Raw genomic sequence first — 24869 nt, forward strand, 5'->3', positions numbered from 1 at the left:
TCAGCTCAGCCAATCAGAAAGGCCCATCTATAATCGCAATCGCTGGTATTGTAATATCCTTCCCAATATTGGTTGTGATTGACTCTGGCTGGTGGTGATTGCAATTGAAGATGTATAGCTAAAATATACAGAAGACTTTGCTCATCCATTTCAACTCGGATTTCTAATCACCGTCAGAAGCGGTGTCCTCTGAGTCCTCTGCTGTACACTTTAAATTGATGACCCAGGGCAGATGTGTTACTTGCATAATAATATAATGATTGAAGTGTAATTTGCATACTAAGTTACAATGGTTGGAAAGGAATCAATACTTGAATATAAATGCGATGTAACGACGTAAATATTCAAACTCATTCTTCTTTTTATTCTTCGATTTGAAGTTTAATAAACAAGTTGTCACTTAAAGTAGAACGCACCTCGGGGACAAATATTCAGACTCTCAAACTTTTACAATTCTTTTCTGATCCACCACTTGTGGGGGTTCATATTAAAGCTCTTGGTGTAAGAAAACTTTTTACCGGCTTAGTTTTTCGAAAATCGAATTTATATTTATCTCCATAGAGTTAACACTGGGATGGCGGCCATTTTGAATTTTAAATATCGGTAAATCTCGATTTGTTTATTTCTCTATTACCAAAATTTGCACGGTGACCCCGATTTTTATTCTTTATTTTGAAAGAGAGTGGTTGAAAAATTCCTCAAGGAAAGTTTGAGCAAAATTTTAAGTCTTTCACTTTCGACGCGCGAACTGCCTTAACTTTTACCTTGTTTATCACGTCTTATGTGCCTCTAGCGAAGTATCAAAACAGAGTTTCGGACGTAATCTCATGTTTCAAATGACTGTCTGAAGCATTGTGAAGCAAAGTATACATACCACGATTAGAAGTATTTTTGTACAATTTAAATTAACTTGAAAGTATTATCTCCTTTCAAATAAGCTTTTTGTGGCACAGAAATGTGATATAAACGAGATACAATGAAAACAGGAACACACTAAAAAACTTCTTTCCTCCTATATCACGTTATCACTTTGAAGTTATCTAAAAATAGTTCAGATTGTCAATTTCAGAGCATTAACTACATACATATCTTAAAGTGTAGAAATGATGTGTTCATTTCATTGTGAAGAAATTTTAGTGTGATATTTAATGCTTTGAGTCGTGTAGATTTCCAGCGAAATTGTCTATTCATGATCATTTGGGTAATCGCATTTCTCCTTTTCGTAAAGTTCTTTTCAAAAAGTCCATTGTCCGTAACTGTTTGCTTATTATTTTTGTAATAGTACATAAAATCAAGTTTCTGGTTGAAATACTTGGTGTTGAACTTGTCAACACAGCGTCTATATGTGCCATGCCCTATGTTATTGTTGACGGATAAATTTCAATTTGGACTTGAATGCTGTTGTGAACAGTTAACATTCCATATTTTGAACCATGAGGTGTGTGTTGGAAATGCTGATTTTGGCAAGGTTTATATACGTTGTACACTTCATGGAAAAGAACAAGAAAATACACCTGTTTTCCAGGACAAAATTAATGAAAGTGTTACCAAAGCCACAAACTTTAATCCTTTGTAACGCTAAAGTTCTCCAAGCTAAAGATTGGCAGCTGTCAATTTTAATAGTATTTGCAGCTTTTAGTTCGTAATAATTGTATAAAATGTAGTTGTCTAGCTATTGTTTCCAATATTCAGATGTGAGCTGCTATATCAATTTTTTTATATACAGTTTTGTGTTCCCAGACATGTATCTTGGCCAACACTCTAAAACGTATGTGATAGTGTTGCCCGAATCTGGTTTCGAAGTGTTATGCTAACGAGCCAACGGTTTTCTTGACTGTTAATCATATAACAGTTCTCAGAAGAGGCTTGTTCCTAGTAAGACTGGACAGGAAACAAATTAAAAAGTTTGAAAGATTGAAAAAGGCGACGGACATTTGTGTAAATACTCCGGAACCCAAATTATTCAATTGACGGTATCATGAAATGAACTTATAGGTTTGTGAGAACTGGCAAATAAAGTGCGTCCTCAACGGCAAAACCCCGAGTACCTACCTGAGCCCAAAAAAATGTGATGCGGTGATCACTGAAGTTGCACAAGAACAGCGAAAATGGTCCCTCTCCTCTCCACTTTACACTTTCAATGTAAAAAATTCCGTGATGCCAATTTTAAAGTAAATCACCTGGTTTTAGAAAAGCTTATAGCCAGAGTCCAAAAGACAACGCTTTGCATTACGTTTGGGTATGGACTAAATCAATGGTTATCGATGCTTCAACTCAGATGCGAGGAGCTATTAGGAATTTGGAATAATGAAAATGCTGTATTTTACACAACATAATCAGCGAATGTGAAAAGGAAAAATTAAAAGGTATCTGACTTTGATGAGCCATTGCCACATACCCTAAAATATACTAACTTCAATCCAAGTATATGTACATGTATGTTGAATATTACTCATGTCCTGTGATAAGTATGATTCATTTGGGTCAGTAAAATAATTATTGAAATCTTCATACATACAAACATACATACATATGCATACATACATACATACATACATACATACATACATACAAACATACTTACATACATACATACATACATACATACATACATACATACATACATACATACATACATACATAGATACAGTTCACAGGACAAGCTAATAGGTTTAACCACGGACAGTAGAGGGGAGAAGCCTCTGTACTGTCTATGGTTTTAACCGGAATCCGAATGGAGCAGGGTACAAATAAGACAACGTGCACAAACACACACAGAAGTACGTATGAGCGTTTGTACACGCGGCTTTGTTTGTACCAGCATCACGTGATCTCTCGGAGAACTGAGTCTGCGGAACACTGCGCATCTTTTTTATTCAAGAGTAGAGTCATTAATTAAACGTTCCAATGACTGGCATTGTTTTATACAAATGTATTTAAACTGATCATTATATAGTTTTAAGGTAGTATGCACCTCGAAAGTGAAAGACTTAAACTTTTGCTCTAACTTTCCTCAAGGAATCTTTCAATCATTCTCTTTCAAAATCAAGAATAAAAATAGGGGGTCACCATGCAAATTTTGGTACTAGAGAAACAATTACCCAAGATTTACCGATATTAGAAATTCAAAATGGCCGCCATCCCTGTGTTAACTCTATGGAGAAAAATAAAAATTTTCGAATTTCGAAAAACTAAACCAGTGAAAAGTTTTCTTTCACCAAGAGCTTTAAAATGAACCCCCACATGTGGTATATCAGAAGAGAATTGTAAAAGTTTGAGAGTCCGAATGTCTGTCCCCGAGGTGCATTCTATTTTAACTGTTGCACTCAACAAATAAAGTTACTATACTGTCTATAGTTTTCGGATCCTTCCGGTTACATTTCATCAGTGAATGACACCGGCTGGACAATTTGCATAGGTCACGTGGTTCAGTGATCACCTGTAAATCACGTGACTGAATTTGGCTACTGTATACTGATGGTAAACTGGTCTAAGACCTGCATTGGAATGCATAAATTGAACTAATACCGAATAATAATCAGTTATATACATCCGGTTATACTTTATACTTTATAACTTATACAGTAAGTTTGCCAAAGTTCAGATAGCCAATGAATACGTTTGTATGAGTTAAATATAACAAATGTGTTGACGTGATTTTTAACACATGTTGGGCTATATTTGATAATGCGGTGCACAAAGAAGAAAGTGAAACTCGGTTAGCCATGACGTAAAGCACATTTCCAGCTACACAATCCTCTCGAATAAGTGAAATCACGTCTGCATCTTAAAGTCACCGAATCTACTATAAAATCAATTTTGTTATAAAACACTAAATGTGTTTTTCCAAAAGTCTGGGAAGCAATAGGTCTCTGAGCTATTCTAGATACTGATTATTCTGACGTATACAAACATTCAATGTTTTTTCAAAATGCCACGGAAACAATACATCACTCCGCTTTTCTCGTGCTTATTATTTTTAACCTATAACTGATGTATATATGTGCATCATCGTCGATAATACTGACACAAACGACTAGTCATAGCATGTCTTTCCATCTTCTGCCAGTTTGAAAAACGGGCGACATGAACATGTGTAGCTGCCGGGAGTATTTTCACAAAAGTGGTCACAATTTCCACTGTTGTCGTTGCATTCATTGACATCTGCCGAAAGGAAAACAAACAACCAATACTTTATTGTCTATCAATACTGGGAGTTGAACAGTCAATTGCAACTATTTCATCTTCACCATATTCTATAATAGTTGCTATCACATTTTTCAGGAATACATAAGTATTACAATAGTTAGTTGGAGGTCATAATTAAAAGGTTAAAATGGTCAGAAAATGTAAGTGTGTGCCTTTGGCTGCCTTCGGTCCACGTTTTGAAAAGAACCTTCGTCTATTGTGTTCCTTGATGTGAACATGCTATTACTTCGATGCATGGGGTTGAACTTTATATTGCCAAGATCAGACTTTGAAAAATACAATGTTTTCCTTTAAGTATTAAAAAACCTCATAGGTTACCATTGCAAGTATGCCCGTCGCTATCTAACTCATAACCTTCACCACATCCGCAGGTGTAGCTGCCATCGTTGTTGTCACACGATTGCTCACACCCTCCATTGGAATCACTACATTCATCGATATCTAAGTTGGGCAAAGGATCATACGAAATAAAGATCTCAAAATAAAAAAATGTTCACTGTAGGCGACAATAACATTTAACTTTTACGCTAAACGTGGTGTCGTCGGGGCGAACATGAGTCTGTCGTCGTTGAATGTAAAGTATAATAACATACTGCTTGAAATATATTTACACTTCTTGAAATATATACCTTTAATAACTCTGGGCTGGACACGATTGTCGATGTTAAATTTCATGTTTTACTGTAGTGACTTGTAGCTACCAGCGAACGATCATAATCATTTGCCTAACAGGAAATTTAAAATCAACCAAGTCGGATAAGACACCTGGATATTTTAGGTACTTTAGAAGTAACTAGACTTTTAAAAAATCTACAGTGCAACAATGATCTTACATAATGCATTCACGTGTGTTTATGTTTGGATATATTTATCAATATGAAGCGGTTAAAATCAACCGGAAGTTGACTGCCGTGCGTATTATATTTAGTCTACATTGGCACAAATGTGATGAACCATTTCTTCTTAAGTGATTTGCATTGAACCAGACGACTACTCTTCCATCCATCGATTCAGCGGTTAAAGTTAAGGTCACTCATTTAAGTCAGGAGAATAAAGCTTCATAAAACTACAATACCTTGGCACGACATGCCATTCGAAGACAGGTAGTAGCCTAGGCTGCAATAACAAACATGGCGCCCAGGAACGTTTACACAATCGTGATCGCAGCTATTGCCGTGGCAGTAGTTGAGCACTGTGAAGCAGTGGACAAAGTTAAAATTAAATCACTCAACAATGTTAGCATTATAATGCATTATGAAATAAATATCGTCGTTGATATGCAGCAAAGTCCCATTACAGAAATATTCAATTTGATTCTTAAGTAGTTTAAACATATATATATATATATATATATATATATATATATATATATATATATATATATATATATAGTTTAAGTGAATTAAATCATTTTTATTTATTTCTACCGACGTCATTTTAACGTCCGTTTCCATGGAAACGAGCGTGGTGACCCCCATTTTTCATTTCATTTTTGCACTTGCACTACTTCTAAGAATATTTGTGCAAAGTTTCAAGAAAATGACACCACAACTTAATTTTGACGTAATTCGTAGTGCTTCACCTTAAAGCACGAGTAATCTTTAACGGCATGCGAAGATAATACCGAAAGGGTAATGCAAATCTTCGTTGTTTAAATTTGTGTCCATTGTATATCAGAGAGGTTTTATAGAGGCCCTCTTAAGCTAATAGGAAAATCAGTTTCTTTTATTGTATTGCACTTTCACTGGCCTAACTTGAGAAGTAAAATTAGTTTTGTGAAGGACAAAACATAAAATGGAGATGAGCTTTACAACCACAGGTGAAAAGGACAATTATTTCGGGGCATGACTTAAGAATAGAGGTTCTGGAACGTAGAGAGAAATGATAGAAGAGAGGGATCGATTTCAATTCAAAACGTTCCTCATGTAGTAATATTTGCACAAAAATGACCTTGATTTCATGTAGAGAATAAATGTTGCCATGTAAATAGAAAACCCTCACTTCAAGATAAATCAAAATGCATAGTAGATTCGCCCGAGTATTATGAGTGTTCTTCATTCTTTCCATATCAACGATGTCAAAAGACTTACCACTGCAAGTCCTACCATCTCCATTCAATGTAAAGCCGTCGCGACACCCACAAGTGTAACTCCCGACTGTGTTTTCACACAGCTGATCGCAACATCCGTTTGCCTCACTGCACTCATCGATGTCTTCAGAGAAAGGAAAGCGCGTCTTAGGTATTTATGATAATGTTAAGATGAAAGATTTCTTGGAAACAAAGAAATGCGAGTGATTTTAAATTTTAGATTCTATATCTATGCGACAACTCTTACTTTTAATAATATTCTCATTCCGTCAATGATAATATATAAAAATGGAACCTAGTCATTTATCACAGAAATAAATGACAAATGAGCTCTCTATTACACTTGCTCCAAGTCTGTGGGCATATAAATATCAAAGCAAATGATAAATCGAAGGAGAAAACATCAGCAGACCGTCACGCTAAGCGGTAGGCTGTTGCGTATATCATGGAATAAACGCATTGGCCAAGCCTCTATCACTGCCGCCGAGAAAAGCCAGGCGACTGGGGCCAGTCTAGCTCTCCATGATAAACTTTTGAAAACTATGAATTCTACATTTTAGTTACTTCATATCAGAAGTATTAATTAAAAATCTTACCAACACAATTGCGGCCGTCAGGTGCCAATTCAAATCCAGCTCGGCACGCACAATGGTGGCTGCCATGTGTATTTATGCAAGTATGGGCGCATCCTCCGTTGTTCTGTAAGCATTCATTCCCGTCTACATCAAATCAGGAACAAATGATATACATTACTTTCGTAGTTTGAAATACTTTGTATTTGCTATGCCCCGGCACTTGCTGAATATTGAAATTTTCACCCACAACACTGACATATTCCACAGTGCATAGCATCACTTACATACTTCGTCATTTCTCTAATATGTTGTATGAAATCCGAGAGAAGTAAGATAAAAATTAGTGTCTTAAATGTTCTTTGCAAAACAGAGGCAGTATGCGCCTCGACATCAAGGGTAAAGGTCAAGAGTCACCTTACAAAACTTGCTACTACAGAAACAAATTATCCGATATATATTTACAAACACACGGCATTCTAAAAACTGACATCCCTATACAGCTCTATGAGGAAAAATGAAAAATTTACGAATTTCACAAATACAACCGAGTGAAAACTTAAGTTCATTTACCAAACAATGCAAGTAGTTTACCGAACAAACCTCGTAAATAATCAAAGGAGCTTTAAAGACTTCATATTTCACTAGATATATTAAAATGTATTCCAAACCATAAAGATCTCGATTCCGTGACACGGTTCATGCCATTTTCTTTGTCATATAATGTAATTAAAATCTTACCATTTGAACACCTGGAACCATAATAGTTTGGCGGGCATGTACAAGTGTCCGGACCAGTGCACGTCCCACCATTTTCACATCCTGGATTGCATATTGCTGAAGAGAAAAAGAGGCCGTTGGTTTACAACTGTGTTCATAAGATTAAATCAAGATAGTTGTTTATTTGATCGTCACTTTGTCTGCTAATGAATTGTTTGACTGGGTTGGCAGGCTCTTTGGACGGAGAGATACACCAAGTGTATGGTTTGTGTGTTTTTTGGGGAGAATGGGAAAGTAAATAACGAATGTTATTTGATAGATCAATATATAGATAAGATTAATAGACAGGTAGGTAGCTAAGCAGGCAGATGCAGACAGAAAGACACTGATAGACGATTAGGCTGACATCGATAATAGGAATGAAGGCAGAAACATATAGTGCAGAAAGGCATATGATCAGAGTTTCGCACGTATGTATGTATGTATGTATGTATGTATGTATGTATGTATGTATGTATGTATGTATGTATGTATGTATGTATGTATGTATGCATCTATGTATGCATGGACGGATGAATGGTTTGATGGATGGATGGATGGATACCTTCAACTTCTATCTCTGTATACGTTGTAAACTTTGAAGAGCATCTTTTAATTTTGGCCTCGAAATTGAATTTTTGCCCAAATTTTCCTCGAGGAAACTTTAAACGTTCGATATCGAAATCAAGAATAAAAATCCAGTGTTACCGTGCAAAACTTGGTACGGTAGCTGAGAAACAAATTATCAGATATTTATAAAACCATGACATTCAAAAAACCGTTATCCCTATGTTTGCTCTGTGTGGAAAAATTAGATTTTCGAATTTCAAAAAAATAATTTGGTGAAAACTCAAGTTCATTACCGGACAATCCTTGTAGATTAAGAAAGGAGCTGTAAAGACTGTATATTTCACTAGATTAATTAATACGCATTCCTCGTCATAAAGATCTCGATTCCGTGACAAGATTCATGGCATTTTCTTTGTCATATAATGTATTAATTTAAATCTTACCGTTTGAACAAGTGGAACCATGATAGTTGGGTGGGCATGTACAAGTGTCCGGAGCATTGCACGTCCCACCATTTTCACATGCTGGATTGCATATTGCTGAAGACAAAAAGAGATCGTTCGTTTACAACTGTGTTCATAAGATTAAGTCAAGATATTTGTTCACTTGAGTGTTTCTGTTTCTTCCACTAAATTGATTGACAAGGTTGGCAGGCTCTTTCGACAATTATGTACATGCTTTGGTGATCAGGTAGACAGAGAGCTTCACCCAGTGTATGATTGGTGTATTTGGAGTGTAGGGAAGTGAATAGGCGAATGTGATTTGCTTGATCAATATATATATATATATATATATATATATATATATATATATATATATATATATATATATATATATATATATATATATATATATATATATATATATATATCGGATGAATAAATCTGCACACGTCTACAGATCTGGCTGTATATTTTCTGTTTATTCTGTTGGTAATTTTGACACAACGTTTCGTCCTAAAAGTAGGACTTCATCAGGTTGAAGATGTCAACAAAAGGAGAATACAGACTAAAAACAGAACAATGTAAGGCTAGTGTCGATCTTCATTAAATGCTGAACGTATTTTATAGACCGAGTAAATTAGAAAGGTTTGAGAGGGATCGATTTCAATTCAAAACATTCCTCATGTAGTAATATTTGCACAAAAATGACCTTGATTTCATGTAGAGAATAAATGTGGCAATGTAAATAGAAAACCCTCACTTCAAGATAAATCACAATGCATAGTAGATTCGCCCGAGTATTATGAGTGTTCTTCATTCTTTCCATATCAACGATGTCAAAAAGACTTACCACTGCAAGTCCTGCCATCTCCATTCAATGTAAAGCCGTCGCGACACGCACAAGTGTAACTCCCGACTGTGTTTCCACACAGCTGATCGCAACATCCATTTGCCTCACTGCATTCATCGATGTCTTCAGAGAAAGGAAAGCGTGTATGTCTTAGGTATTTATGATAAAGTTAAAATGAAAGACTTCTTGGAAACAAAGAAATGCGAGTGATTTGAAATTTTAGATTCTATATCTATGCGACAACTCTTACTTTTAATAATACTCTGATTCCGTCAATGGAAATATATATAAATCGAACCTAGTCATTTATCACAGCAATAAATGACAAACGAGCTCTCTACTACACTTGTTCCTAGTCTGTGGGCATATAAACATCAAAGCAAATGATAAATTGAAGGGAAAAACATCAGCAGACCGTTGCGCTAAGTTGTAGGCTGTTGCGTATATCGTGGGATGAACGTCTTGGCTCAGCCATTGTAACTACGGTCGAGGCCAGTCTAGTTCTCTACGATAAACTTTTTAAAACTTTGAATTCTACATTTTAGTTACTTCATATCAGAAGTATTAATTAAAAATCTTACCAACACAATTGCGGCCGTTCGATGCCAATTCATATCCAGCTCGGCACGCACAATGGTGGCTGCCATGTGTATTTATGCAAGTATGGGCGCATCCTCCGTTGTTCCTTGAGCACTCATTCCTGTCTAGATCGATTCGGGAACAAATGATACACATTGCTTTCGTACATTGAAATATTTGGTATGCCTCAGCACTTGATGAATATTGAAATTTTCACCTAAAATACTGACATATTTTGCAGTACAAAGAATCACTAAGCTTAACATACGTCAAGTCATTCCTCTAAAATACCGTTTGAAACACGAGAAGAAAGATAAAAATCAGTGTATTAGGGCCTAAATGTTCTTCGACAAACAGACGTAGTATGCGCCCCGAAAATGAAAGACCAACTTGCTCAAACTTTCTTCAAATAAATCTTGCAACCGTTCTCTTTTAAAGTCAAAAATAAACAATCAGGGTCACCATGCAAATTTTGGTACAAGAGAGACACAATACCCATGAGATACCGATATTTGAAATTCAAAATGGCCGCCATCCCGGTATTAACTCTGTGGGAATAAATGCAAGTTTGGATTTCGAAAAACCAAGACGACAAAAATCTTTCTTACACCAAGAGCTTTAAAATGAGGCGCCACAAGTGGTAGATCAGAATATAATTGTGAAAGTCAGAGCGTCCCAATATCTGTCCCCTAGGCACATTCCACCTTGGAGGATGTTTCTTCAAATGTAAGTGAAACCTTGCGAAAGAAACAAAGCCTCATGATATTTTCTTCAGCTGTACCTTCGACTTCTGCCTCTCTATATAAATTGTAAACTTTGATGAGCATCTGTGAATTTGCGCCTCAAAAATGAAAGATTTAACTTTGCCTAAACTTTCGTCGAGGAGACCCTATCTCTAAATCAAAATTAAAGATCAAAGGTCACCGTCCAAACTTGCTACCAGAGAAACCAATTATCCGATATATATATTTACAAACACATGACATTCAAAAAAGCTGACATCCCTATGTTAGCTCCGTGAGGAAAAATGAGATTTTCGAATTTCACAAAAAACAATTTGGTGAAAACTCAATTTCATTATCGAACAATCCCTGTAAATTAATGAAAGGAGCTGTAAAGACTTTATATCTAACTAGATTTATTAAAATGCACTCCTCGCCATAAAGATCTCGATTCCGTGACAAGATTCATGTCATTTTCTTTGTCATATAAGGTAATTTAAATCTTACCATTTGAACATCTGGAACCATAATAGTCTGACGAGCATGTACAAGTGTCCGGAGCAGTGCACGTCCCACCATTTTCACATGCTGGATTGCATATTGCTGAAGACAAAAAAGAAGCCAAAAGTTTACAACTGCGTTCATAAAATGAAGTCAAGATATTTGTTCATTTGATCGTCACTTTGACTGCTACTAAATTGTTTGACTAGGTTGGCAATGTCTTTGGCTAGATCGCTAGGCTGACATCGATACTAGTTAGGAAGGCAGAAACATATAATCGGAAAGGCATATGATCAAGGTTTCGTACACATGTATGTATGTATGTATGTATGTATGTATGTATGTATGTATGTATGTAGGTAGGTAGGTAGGTAGGTAGGTATGTATGTATGTATGTATGTATGTATGTATGTATGTATGTATGTATGTATGTATGTATGTATGTATGTATGTATGTATGTATGTATGTATGTATGTATGTATGTATGTATGTATGTATGTATGTAGGTATGTATGTGTGTGTGTATGTATGTATGTATGTATGTATGTATGTATGTATGTATGTATGTATGTATGTATGTATGTGTGTGTGTGTGGTGTGTGTATGTATGTATGTATGTATGTATGTATGTATGTATGTATGTATGTATGTATGTATGTATGTATGTATGTATGTATGTATGTATGTATGTATGTATGTCCATGCTATATATGTATACGTTCGCGTGTGTATGCTAATATGTGTGTCCCGATGTCTTTGCTTTTTGTTTGTGTTCGTATATATTTGCGTGCATATTTGCGCGTATTATTTTCTGTTGCGACAAACAGGGAGAGAGTAAAGGTTCAACAGACATTGTTACATGGCTGTTAACTCACGAACTGTGCAAGAACCAGTTTCCGAGTCTTGCCATCCGGGACAACAGGCTTCGACCCTGTGACTTACAGATCCTTGTCCGTTACTATACTTGCTCCTACAAAATGCATAGAGGTTTCCAGTGAAAATACGACTTATCCGGACAGTAACCAACCTAAGACTGCATTCACAAACACCGCTGGACGGGGGAGGTTGACAGAGGGGAAGGACTTGAAAATATCAAGAGTATGGGGGCACTTGACTCCAAACAAAACTCTCTCTGATTGATATGAATATGTGTTGGGTTGTCAATTCAAGCCATAAAATTTGGCTATTTTTTTTTTTTTTTTGGGGGGGGGGTGTTTTCTGTATCCACTGCAGTTTCTTGTTCTGCTCCCTGAAGCGTGATGAAAAGTCCAGTACAGCCATATAAATAGTTTCAGCATTGCTATTGTTTAAAATTGAATTAAAGTCCGGGCTAGAATACATTTGTTATCAATAACAAGTATTACGGTCTTTATAAATGCATATACCGAGTATTTGCCAAACAGAATTTTGTTATTATAGCATTCTGTGGGGAGTAGAACAAGAAGCTGCAGTCGATACACAGAATAAAACATACTTGATTGGCCAAAAAATACGCCCAATGTCCATTTTATACAAATATGTTGACTTTGTCCAGTTTTCCTGACAGGTGAGGGAAGTCATCCTGTTTCCAAACCTTTCTTATGTGATTGCAAAAGGGACAATAGCTGTAATGTTTACCTTCATTTATAGTTTTGCTTGTAATTGTACAGAGAGCACTATTATTGTTTATCAAGAAACTTATTGCAGCCTACAAGTCAATATTTAACAACACTTAAATATATACATACATATACTTATTTAATTCAATTCAATAGAACTTTTTTATCCCAAACATGGGCAATTAAAAGGTGTGGCTCGAATGCAATACATCAAAATATCGTAAATATCCAAAAAGTACATGGACACAGAATGCTACCAAAAACAATCACAAAAAAAAACAGTTTACGAGTTATTTAAAAGCCGCACAGCGGTGGGTATGAATGACAACTTGCGCCGGTTTGACCTGCAAGCCGGGCATCTAAAACGCCGACCAGAGGGAAGTATGTCGAATTCTGTCGATTAAATATGGTTACTAGATAAAACAATTGAGCGGGCTTTCCTAAGTACTTGCTGATCATAAAATGATGACAGACTTCTTTGGGATATACCAATTAATTTTGAGCTAAGTGACACAATTCTATCTGGTGATCTTTTACTTACAACTGTCAGATTTTGAAACCAACAGATGAACGAGAATGAAATAACGCTTCCAATGTGAGGTTTATAAAAAAAGGATAAGATTTCTCTATAAACCATAAATGAACGCAGTTTCAACCATATGTATAAACGCAGTTTCCTTTAAAATATTACAGGTATAACAAGTTTTGTCAGGGAAAATATTTAATAGTTAATATGTAAACTACCATGAGAATTAACTGATATTTTTTGTGAAATGCCAATATCATATTTGTTGTCCACATCTTAACTTTAAAACACCCTATTTGAAGCAAATACATTTTTTATCAATAGTCAAACACTTATAAAAGCACAGATTTAGTTAGTCTAGTACTGTAAAAAATTATTCAGTTTCGTCATAGACTCCCATGTATAGTACATGAACATCTTCGGTGAAATTCCAAAATCAAATTTCTTGTACACGTGCGCGCTTTTTAACCACACTATTCTAATCAAGTACATTTATGTCACTTATCCAACGTCTATACATGAAAAAGCATAGCAGCTTTTATATTGGGAAAAAATATTCACAGTTTCCTCATAGACTCCATGTATAGTGAATGAACATTTCGATGAAATTCAAAAATCAAATTTCTTGTACACATATGTACTGTAACCATCCTATCCTAATCAAGTACATGTATATCTATTATCAAACGTCTATAAATGCTCAGATATTGCTAGTTATATTGGAAATCTCATGTATTATTGATATATTTTGGAAGAAGCACTTTATCGGCCACATTTGCCTTCCGTTCGCGGACCTCAAAATAATGGCAAGTCAGAAGGGGGATTTGAATGCATTGTGAGTTTGCTAGGGACATTAGAAAAAATCTGAGTACTTTTTTGGAACCCCCTCCCTCCAGAGGTGTTTGTTAATGCAGCCTAATTATGCAACAATTTTTCAGACGATATTTTGACTTTGATTGCAAGTTAAGAAGGTACATGGATAATTGACCATGAAGCTATAGTGCAGCAGATCGGCTTGCATTCCCTTAACGGGTGGCGAGGAGAACGCAGGACATATATGCCAACAAGACAAAGACAACACAAATCACACTTTATTCAAAACATGTTTTTATATTTTTTCCTTCTGATTATTAGTTATTTGGTAAAATGTTGGTTTTATTCCTTGATGCGTTGTGATACATCAACCCCTGTAATTACTGTTTATGTCATCGTGGAAAGTCTCTCAGCAACTGCATACTCCTTGCCAGCCATAGAGAAAATGCTATCCGATCTGCACTCTCAAATGGCTTCATGTTGCATTACATGTAAACATTACAAGTGTCTTGGTAATTAACAATCAGAGTCAAAACATTGTCTGCAAACTTGCTAAGTAATTATCAACTTTTTAACTGTCTGAATAATAAGTAATTTTCCTGTTATAGTCTAATAGAATATTCATGCATACAAGGCATCTTCAGGTAGAGATGTTCAAGAATAGTGAACAAAGTGTTACATGCTGTATACCAGAGTATTTATGTAGACTGTGTGCCGTGACTTAGCATAGTATTGATGGGCAGTCTACACGATACACCAGTGTACTGAAACACAGAGTCTGTGATTGCAACGGATGCTCACCTGTACTTAGAACATCGGCCCGCACTCCACCACCATCCGCAGCTTTCGGTGTAACGTTCCGGCACGTGCCGAATAGTTGTATGATAAACGGAATGATACGTAGGGCATACGTGTCTATCCCTGCAACGAAGTATCGCATTTTAATGGGAACTGGCGGAATATCGTAACAACAATTATGATCCAAAACCAAGTGCGCACTTTATTTCATTTCATATAAAATTGCAAACATATATCGACCAATTTTACACTTCCACAGAGTGACCATTATGACTTATGCTATAAGACAGCGCACATATAAGAATATTGTACAAAGATCTAAACATACCTATAATGGGAACATATATATATATATATATTATATATATATATATATATATATATATATATATATATATCTATATATATATATATATATATACATACACACACATCACATTTGGCGCGCGCGTTACCTCTCGGCAAGAGCAAAATTCCTTTTTTCGACGTTCTATATGCTAAATTTTAATATACTGCTATGATATTATAGCAATACAGCAAATCCAGTGATGGTATGTCACTCGCTTTTGACCAGTTCACTTCATATACATGTATGCACTCTCTATCGCTCGTGCATATATGTCGTTAACTGGTCAAACTCCCGTGGTATACCGTCGCTGGGTGTGCTTTATAGCCTAATTTCACAATTCATATTTAGGAGTAAATTGCTTGTTGCCGCATCTAATAACAATTTTCAACTTTTCAGAGTTGTTGGACCAACAATCTAACACCGAGTTCAAATATACTGATGTCAAACTTGTTTTACTTCGCCACTATTGACACAGTTCGAAATGTTTTTAGGTCGATCATAAATTGTATATGTAAATAATTCTCATGAATATTTATATTATGGACCATATTTAATCAAAACACATTTGCTATCGTGGAAGCATACTTACGACAGTATCATTCCATTGAATTCGATGATAATGACCGTCATTATCATCACAAATAAGCGTGCAATCTTCATAGATCTCATTTCGTCCTAAGTAAAAGGGTGATCAACAAGATAGGATTTGTTTAAAATAATTATTTAACATTTATTTGAGATCTATTCTTTATTTACAAATCACCAACGTCCGCTAACTATGCACCTCTAGAGCAAATGATATTTAAGGTATGCAGTCACCTTTAATCTAAATATGCCCATATATGGTCAAAGTGGCATTCCTTGGTATTCAAAATGCCCATGTGAGGGCGCTGTTTTTAAAAAGCGGCCACTCGCTTAAAATCTGTGATTTGTTAGATTTTTCTCTTTCCATGGTAACTGTGGCAAAATTGGAACAGGTGACAGTATACCTTTAAATCTCAGTGTAAACTAAGGCAAATGGGTTCACATATTTTCAGAAAAGATGCAGAATATATATCTGGAGCATTTATTGCTGTGATAGGATTCTGAACACATTCGGTAAAACAGTAAATGTTAAGGTAGAACGCACCTCGGGACAGATAGTCGGACTCTCAAATTTCAACAATTCTTATCTGATCTACCAATTGCGGGGTGCTCATTTTAAAGCTCTAGGCGAAAGAAAAACTTTCACGAGCTTGATCCAAAAAATCCAAAATTTAATTTTCCCCATAGAGTTAACACCGGAATGGCGGCCATTTAGTATTTCAAGTATCGCAAAATGTTGGGTAATTTGTTTCGCTAGTTCCAAACTTTGTACGGTGACCCCTGATTTTTGTTGATTTGGTAAGAGAATGGTTGAAAGCTTCATTCAGGAAAGTTTTGAGAAAAAAGTCTAATTCTTTCACTTTCAAGGTGCATAATACCCTAAAACTAAGTGAGGTAAAATATATACTCGGCCAAGATCAAAGACTCCTGGGTCAGTGTATGTTGACATGCTCTTATGTTGAGAAATAAGTAACGTAGCCAATTTATCTTGAAATTGTGAAAGCACTTTTTAAATCAATTTTTCGAAATGACTTCTTGTGAAGACGACAAAAAATTATCACGAATATATTTTCCTGTATTCCTGCAAGTTAAAGGGAGGGTGTCGTCGGAACTCTGCTCTAAGGTTGCCAGGGACCTCTACCACCGATGTAAACACTGTATCTAGTGTACGTAGGCGATTGATGAAAGGTAAAACATGTTTGTTAAAAATGAATTTCGTAAAATTTAAATGTTGAAGCTATGTTGACGTGATAAATCTAGATATTATGCATAAAATACATTGTTTGTAAACAAGAAAGTCGCACACGCGCAGTTCCGACGACACCCTTCCTTTAGAGCAGCTAGCTAACAGCAATGTACCTGAATGAAAAAGCAAACGGCTTGTGAGAGTGCGAAAACCTCTCTGCTCGTCCGGGGTCATGCATGATGAAGCGAGCATTTTCTTGCCCAAGGCGCGTCAAAACACAAGTTAAAAAGTGCTAACAGTATAAACGACACATAATGAATCGCTGTTTATGGAATTATTTTGCATTGAAAAAAGTCGACACACAAATTTGCGCACACTATTAATGTATGTTCCCCGTCAGTAAAAACAGGATCAGGTTGGATGGGGTTTTATGATCAAGGTTGCTAAGTCTGACTCGGTAAAGAAGCAACGACAATCGTGTATTTGCAATGAACTCGCTAGGTTTATTGCTGCACAGACGGTGCGAGGGAAAGAACTGAACAGGACTAGAAAAGTAGCAAAGTAAAACGTGCTTGCAACGAACGTGATAGAAAACCAAAGGAGAAACATTTTGGCGGGAGATTAGTCCACTGTGATTGGTAGAAAGTCATTGAAGTGTCTGATTGGCTGAATGAATCGCGTCTCGGATTACCACAAAAAGTTCAAATAAACTGTTATTTGTCTTCGACATACTCCCCAACGACGCAAAAAGAAAAAGGGAAAGATTTACATGTGATTAAAATTAAAGGAATGAAAATGTTCGGTGTGAAAGAGTTCGATGAGATTCGAAAGTCTACGTGAGTTCTGATATGACTGTATCTCTGGATGACTTCCTGTGGATGGGGGGATGTTTGGTCTTCTCATTGTTGGCGATCAGTAGTGATGTGCTAATTCTCGATGATGGTGTGTCGTCCTCTTGTTTCAGTCGAGATAGCAATCGTAATACATACGTAGTGATACGTAGCAATGAAATGGAATGAGAAATGTTCTGTGTATATGGCATCCCAACGTTGACTGGAGGTTTGATCTCCGTACTTGGTGAGTCAGCGTTGCCAGGGGTTTGGTGAGAAAGATCTCCGATATGTTGCATTTTATCGCTGACCGCGGAATCGAGTTCTGGTTGATACAGGACCATAGCTTTGTCGGCTGTAGCGACGTGATTTACTGTGCACGTGCTATCGAGAGGAGTGCAGACTGGTCGGTCATTTTGAGTATGCAAATGAGCGTCTCGATTCGTTTCAAAGTCGTTGTTTTCATCATGAAGCGTTTCTGGTTCGATTCCGATGAGCTGTAAGTCCCAGTAGTTTTCGATGGGGTATTCGACATCATGTGCTTCAGAGTTCACATGTAGAGTACTGACGTCTGAGTCAGATTTCTTGCCACTTTCAATAGGGCCAGACAATAAATAACCGAATTTGGACGAGACTGCAGTTGGACCTACACCGCGCACGATGTGGTCTCCGACAAAGTTCCAGTATTGATCAGCTCCGATGAGTACGTCAACTTCGATTGACTTGGCGTTAGAAACTGGGTGGGCAAAGTGCAATCCCCGTAGATGAGTAGTGTTGTGCAGTTCGGCGGAGATGTAGTTGGGCAGGTTAGACGAGATCTCTGGAATAATCAATGCGTCGAGAGCTGTGATATTTCCGTCAAGTTCATGCAGAGACAATGTTGCACTATTCATAGCGCGAATCTGTTTGGAGTAATTTCCAAATGTTGACAGGTGCACGTTTACAGAGGTGTTTGGCTTCACATTGAGTTTATCAGCAAATCGTTGAGTTACGAATGTTCTGTTAGACCCTTCGTCGAACAGCACGGTAGCGTTGATAGAGTTCCCATCTCTCGTTGTCATGGGAATGACGGCAGTTTTCAGGAGAACCGGTGTGTTGGGTGAAGACAGCTCCTGTGTTATGTCTGTCTTCGCTAATGTCACGTGAACTTCACAAGTATCACTTTTCTCAGGCTCTGTAGTCGATTCGCATGATTCGGTCACGTGTAGGGTTGAGTGATGTTTGCGTTGACAAATCTTGCAAGTAAAGCGAGATTTGCAGTTGCTGACGCGATGTCTTCCAAGACAATTGTAGCATAGACGATCACGTTTGACAATGTCCAAGCGACGTTTCGTGTCGGTGACGACTTGACAATGACTTGTGTAGTGATTTCCGTTGCAGTAAACACATGTTTTGACTCTCGGTGGCATCGGCGAGCGAGTAGAGTCGACGTTAGTATGAAAGGCAGCGGTGATACAGGGTTGCGTTGAACTATTCAGAACTGATAGTTCATCCAGGGGTACTCCGGCTTGAATAGCGTCGATTTCCGAAGAATGGCTTTGCGCAACTCTGGTAAAGTCCAAGCCTTGTTTCCATGATCTCTAGCGATTGTTTCCGAATGTTGTGAGGCAGTTTGTCTCGAATCATCGGAACGAGTAGTTCTCCGTAAGCGTTTTCTTCTTTACCAAGGGATTGTAAACCGCGAATATGACTTTCTATTGTGTCGTAAAACGATCTCAGACTGTTAGTTAACTAGTAGGTTGAGGTATCTGCCACAGTGCAGTCATGTGCGCATCGATGATCAAATGATTCTGTCCGTAGCGTTCGATGAGTAGTTCTAAAGCATGGTCGTAGTTAGAGTTCGTCAGGGCGAGACCGCTAATCGTACGGGCAGCTTCGTCGGTTAAAACGCTGCGTAAGTATGTGAACTTTTGAATGTTCTCGAGGCTGCTATCGTTGTGGACGGACGATTTGAAAGTGTCGTAAAAACTCACCCATTCGAGTACGTTTCCTGAAAATGTTTTCAGCTGTAGTTTCGGTAGTGCGACCGTTCTCTTCGATGTGTCTTGAGTAGCGTTGGCGGTGTTCGCTGATGAACCATTCGCATTGTTTGGTTTGTTGTTTCTGATGAAGGCAGTGATCTGGTCATTTCTTTCGAATATCTCGGACATGTAGTCGCCGGATTCTTCGCTCGCGGCATCGTAGCTTGCCTCGTCGGTATTATCTAAGATATCTTCTTCGATCTTCGCAAGAGATTCGTATTTCTGCGTCAGTTGAGTGTCCAATGCTGTGAGTAGCCTGTGTGCTTCAGTCTTGTTTGCAGCTGAAGCGAACGTTGATTTGAGGTGTTCCGCACGGTTGAACAGTTTCGTCATTTGGGCACGTTGTCCCCTACGCTTGAGTTTCAACTTGGCCAATTTCGCAGCCAGTTGGTCGGCTTGAGTTGGTTGCTGCTCCTCGTCAGACATCTTTATCCTGGTCTCGGCACCAAAAAATGTGGGGATGGGGTTTTATGATCAAGGTTGCTAAGTCTGACTCGGTAAAGAAGCAACAACAATCGTGTATTTGCAATGAACTCGCTAGGTTTATTGCTGCACAGACGGTGCGAGGGAAAGAACAGACTGAGCAAGACTAGAAAATGTAGCAAAGGTAAAACGTGCTTGCACAAACGTGATAGAAAACCAAAAGAGAAACATTTTGGCGGAAGATTAGTCCACAGTGATTGGTAGAAAGTCATGGAAGTGTCTGATTGGCTGAATGAATCGCGTCTAGGATCCGCATGATCATATTACTACAAAGAGTTCAAATAAACTGTTATTTGTCTTCGACACAGGTTGAATCCGGGTTTAAGGCAGAGTTGGTTTCGGTCGAGTTGAAGAGCTGTCTCAAAGGTGGTTCGTGAACTATTTTGCAACCAATGAAGTGTATCGTTTCCTTGTTTTAATCTGTATTTTGAACTCCTGTTTTACCCGGAAACGCAATTTTGAAGTGAGTTACAAGCTCCCTTCTCGATTCATTCCATTGAACCGACGAAGAATTGAAATCGACTACACATATTATGCAAAATAATTGCACAAGGAAAGTAAACAGCTCTGTTCATTGGTCCGTTTTGTCCATATATCATTAACGCTTGTGTATCCTACGTTTCCGGGTTCAGAGGGAGACACAGTGAAACTGTCGCGTCACCAGTAAACTTTAGCGACGATTTCAGACAAACTCACAGGTTGTTCTTATATATTCAAATGGCACTTTTTTATAGTGACTTGCGCAAATGAGGAGAACTATCGGTGAACTTCGTAAAATTTGTGCCGCCAGAATGGTACGAAGGTTAAATAATGAATTCGAATCTAGCTGGGAGTTTGAGAACTGCACGACATCATTCACGCTCACCTGCTGTACAACTGCGCAGACAACTGCTTTGTGAAATGAAAGTCTTAATTTCTCCACTTATGGTAAACGTCGGCGACAAGTTCATATAGAATTGTATATCTTTGTCAAAACGACGTCGTCAAAACCCAGGGAAGTGAAGCTATAATAACGATGTATTTATTCACATATACATGTTTCGCACGGGTATGATGCGGACAAATTTGATTAAAAAAATATGGGTTTCTTTGTGGTATGATAAAAAGATAACAGACATTACATTAATGACTTTGGCATTCTTCTATTGCATGCAGTATTACAAATTGCAATTTCTGCGCATTTTGAAGAAAAAATTCCCACATGCTGAAGTCTTTTTGTGCGTGGAATTATGGACTATCGATCGCATCAATCCGCGAATAACTGTTAGTCTTTGTTTCCTTGGAAACAATGTTATTATACGCTCATCAACGTGCTGGTCTAGCAAGGTGAACCATCTCTGTGCCAAATGTTGGACCTGGGCCAGCATTTTGCAGGCATGATGTCTTTTACAAAAGAAAGTCTTTTTATTTGTGATACATGCATTTGCTTTGCGTGAGCAAATGCTGTGACATGCGATGTCCGCGTGACCACGAACTTTCGAATGCTTTCTCCGTCCCGACAACAAAACTCCAGATTGGTTGCCATGTTGATTCATTCAGCTTGTAAACATTATAAGGTGTATGCACTGTGAGCTAAGTAATTTTATTCAGTGGGGAATGATAAAATGTTTATGAAAGCGACCGATAAGATTAGAAACCGCACCCATGTTGAGCTATTACTTCATTTCTTTGTGATTATTGTTTCCGGGTTCAATCCGTTGTCAAGTAGGCCTACTTATCATTCGTTTTCAAATTGAAATTGCTCTGCGTGCGAATGTGCTTTACGCAGAGTACCCATGAGACTCATTCCTTCGGGCAGAGTACCTACGGGACCCATTTCTTTGTGGGATGGCAATGTTTTACCGTGCAAAGAATATCTAGGCTATCGGGCCGAAACCTGTTTACACCTGGAATAAGCGGAGAGATGATACGTTATGTTTGGTATCCATTTTATCTTGCTTTGAAACCCAGGGAAGGTAACCGATGGAGTTTGAGGAAATCACTTTTTTCACTTCTATACCAGCCAGGGTTGTTTATGAGTATATATGTATAGCTGTCCTTATTGTCAAAATAACAAACACCTACACGGCGTTGGGTAATTCCTATGATATCAATTAGGTTCTGCCCTTTGGCTACTCGCCATCGCTCCTTGGAGTCGGTTAACTTAAAGTCTCTTGGTTCCTCGGTGCAGGATGCTGAGTGAACGTGAATTAGATGTCACTGAATGGAGATCTTGACTTTCAATATATATATATCCATTTTAACATAAGACCTCTAAGTTCTTTGATGCTTCTCATTCCTAAATTATACGTGTGTGAGTGTCAGCGGGGTCAGTGAATCGCAGTAAGTCGCTGTAAAATTACGTCTCAAGAGTAAGTGGGCGTCTGGTTCTATGGCTGATGTTCTTCGGCCATGCACCTATTTACACTTATGAGCGTTTACGTGAGCGAACAAAAAAGTTCAATTCTGTTTTGCAAGTGATTCCTGTCTGGATCCCTTCCGCGGATGAATATTGGCAATATCTGCATAGACAACGGGGTGTGCGAAATAAACAGCGACCATGGGGAGGGATTTTCAGTTGTGCTTTGCTACCATGAACTCTCGGGATTTTACATCTTTACTTTTTCAACGTTGCTCCTAAAGGGCAGGGTGTGAAACAAAATACTAAGTCATAGAAATTTTGTTGAAAAGCCAACGTGTGATAAAACAAATTTTCCGGAATGTTCTGGCGCCTGTTCCTCGTACCCACTTTCGCGCCGTCAAACAAGCGGAGAGAAAGGGACAATAAGGTCTTGTAGATGTTGTATCGTCTTTGGTTTCTCACTGTGTTGAATGTTTTGTTGTTCACAAAGGCTGACAACTCTTCACTCCCATGCTTTAACATTAACTTTGAAACTCAAAGTGATCGCTGTCCCTAATAATCAATGTTTATATATGAGGATAAGCTATGTATGACAAATTCGAGTAGTTAATCGGGGTTGAATTGACCAATAACATGATAAAATGTAACGGTTTTGTGTTTTCTATACTTACCGAATACTTGGTACCTTTGTAGCTGTAGTTGAACTGTGTAAAGATGACCGTTTAGGTTGACTTTTGCCCTTGTGGCGTTTTTAGAAACTGGGAAAGTTTGTTTCACAGACGATAGCGTGTCCAAACAACGTACTTTCGTCGTCACAAATGCGACCAGTGCAAAACGCTTGGTATCCTAGATCAACCGAGCTCTTTACCTATTGACCAATCAACTTCCTAGTTATTGTCTTTCAGGCGTAAAAAAGAGAAAGTCCCCAGCTGTTGAGTTTGCGCAAATGAATAACCGTGTTGGTTTCAGCTGCAACTTCCTGCTTATAGATTTCGGTTGAGACTATGTCACTCAAGGGCCTTTGATCACTGTGTCCAAAATTATCTTATGTTACTGAAAAATAAATGATGACTACAATTTACGCATTTCTAGTTAGTTACACTTACATTTCTGTCAATGATTAACTTCAAAACAGGCGCAATTCTGACAAATAGACTGCCATAATTAGGGCTACTTTTATTATTTTCCATAGCTTTATAGGAAAGGGATGATAAAACATCCAAAACTTGGGCATGGCGAACTTCACTTGTCATATAAGAACATACTCCTATTGACATCATTCATTCTAAGGCCAAACAAAAAACATTGTGCTGTTCCGATAACCCGATCTACCCTATTTTTTACCCACTGACCCTTAACTTTTTAGAGCTACGTAAACGCGGAAGTAAAAATAGAAAAAAAGAAAAACCCCGTAAAATCACGCGTATATTACTTGGCATTTGATTTTTGCTTGAACGAGGATGTCTTTTATGTTTTTCCTTTCATATGTATGATACATTTTTCTGGAAATGTTGTGGTCAGTGTTTGACCGCCCTGAACCCTGAGAAATGCATATTTAAAAATAAAAATATTTTGGAAAAAAATCCTGCCGACCTACCAACCCTATTTTTGAAAACCATGTTATCGGAACAGCACAATTTATTTTTTTGGCCTAAAGGCACCTCGACGCAGTAAAAATTAAATTTAACTTATTTCATATGCTTTTCTTGCAAACTATCGGAAAAATCATTCCGGAATAAAATTTCGTATTTAATTCTGCTTTTCTTGGGATCCATTCTAGTCTGTAGTGCTCGAGCAATTTTGTTTCTTGCTCATTAGTCCTGAATCCTGTTTGTACATATACAAATAAACTGTAATCTACTCGAAAAAAACCCGCAAACGTTGAAAAGTTAGTACCGTATCTGCCCCAAATTGAGAACGTACAAGTGACAAGGGCGCTCTGTGGTCCGTCTGCGTGCAAGTGAAGGGGAAAAAAGGTATAAGCTAGGTCCGAGGAGCACCCTTGAGCGATTGATCTCCCGGACTGGCTACTACATGCTAAGTG

The 24869-nt window shown here is 37.6% G+C and overlaps 2 protein-coding genes across 2 annotated transcripts; both read right to left on the reverse strand.

Annotated features, from left to right (window-relative positions):
* Positions 1-2848: 2848 nt before the first annotated feature.
* LOC139142496 (matrilin-2-like) lies at positions 2849-23749 on the reverse strand. Its single transcript, XM_070712439.1, has 14 exons — positions 23497-23749; positions 15969-16054; positions 15034-15153; positions 12171-12265; positions 11301-11396; positions 10074-10196; positions 9493-9615; positions 8643-8738; positions 7612-7707; positions 6895-7017; positions 6300-6422; positions 5285-5401; positions 4528-4650; positions 2849-4164 (listed from the first exon to the last, which is right to left on the reverse strand). Exons 2-14 carry the CDS (start codon positions 16046-16048, stop codon positions 4037-4039), a joined length of 1443 nt encoding a protein of 480 aa, XP_070568540.1. The 5' UTR covers positions 16049-16054; positions 23497-23749; the 3' UTR covers positions 2849-4036.
* Positions 19708-20427, reverse strand: LOC139141608 (uncharacterized). Its single transcript, XM_070711202.1, has one exon. The coding sequence runs from the start codon at positions 20425-20427 to the stop codon at positions 19708-19710; it is 720 nt and encodes a 239-aa protein (XP_070567303.1).
* Positions 23750-24869: the final 1120 nt, after the last annotated feature.

This window comes from Ptychodera flava, chromosome 10, assembly GCF_041260155.1.
Source record: "Ptychodera flava strain L36383 chromosome 10, AS_Pfla_20210202, whole genome shotgun sequence".
NCBI classification, from domain to species: domain Eukaryota; kingdom Metazoa; phylum Hemichordata; class Enteropneusta; family Ptychoderidae; genus Ptychodera; species Ptychodera flava.

Coding starts and splice junctions, on each gene's coding strand:
- LOC139141608 (XM_070711202.1), bottom strand. CDS start 20,427: ATGTCTGACGAGGAGCAGCAACCAACTCAAGCCGACCAACTGGCTGCG.
- LOC139142496 (XM_070712439.1), bottom strand. CDS start 16,048: ATGAGATCTATGAAGATTGCACGCTTATTTGTGATGATAATGACGGTC. Junction 6,423..6,894: donor TGACGGCCGCAATTGTGTTG/GTAAGATTTTTA, acceptor CTTTCTCTGAAG/ACATCGATGAGTGCAGTGAG. Junction 5,402..6,299: donor AGATGGTAGGACTTGCAGTG/GTAAGTCTTTTG, acceptor ACTGCTTCACAG/TGCTCAACTACTGCCACGGC.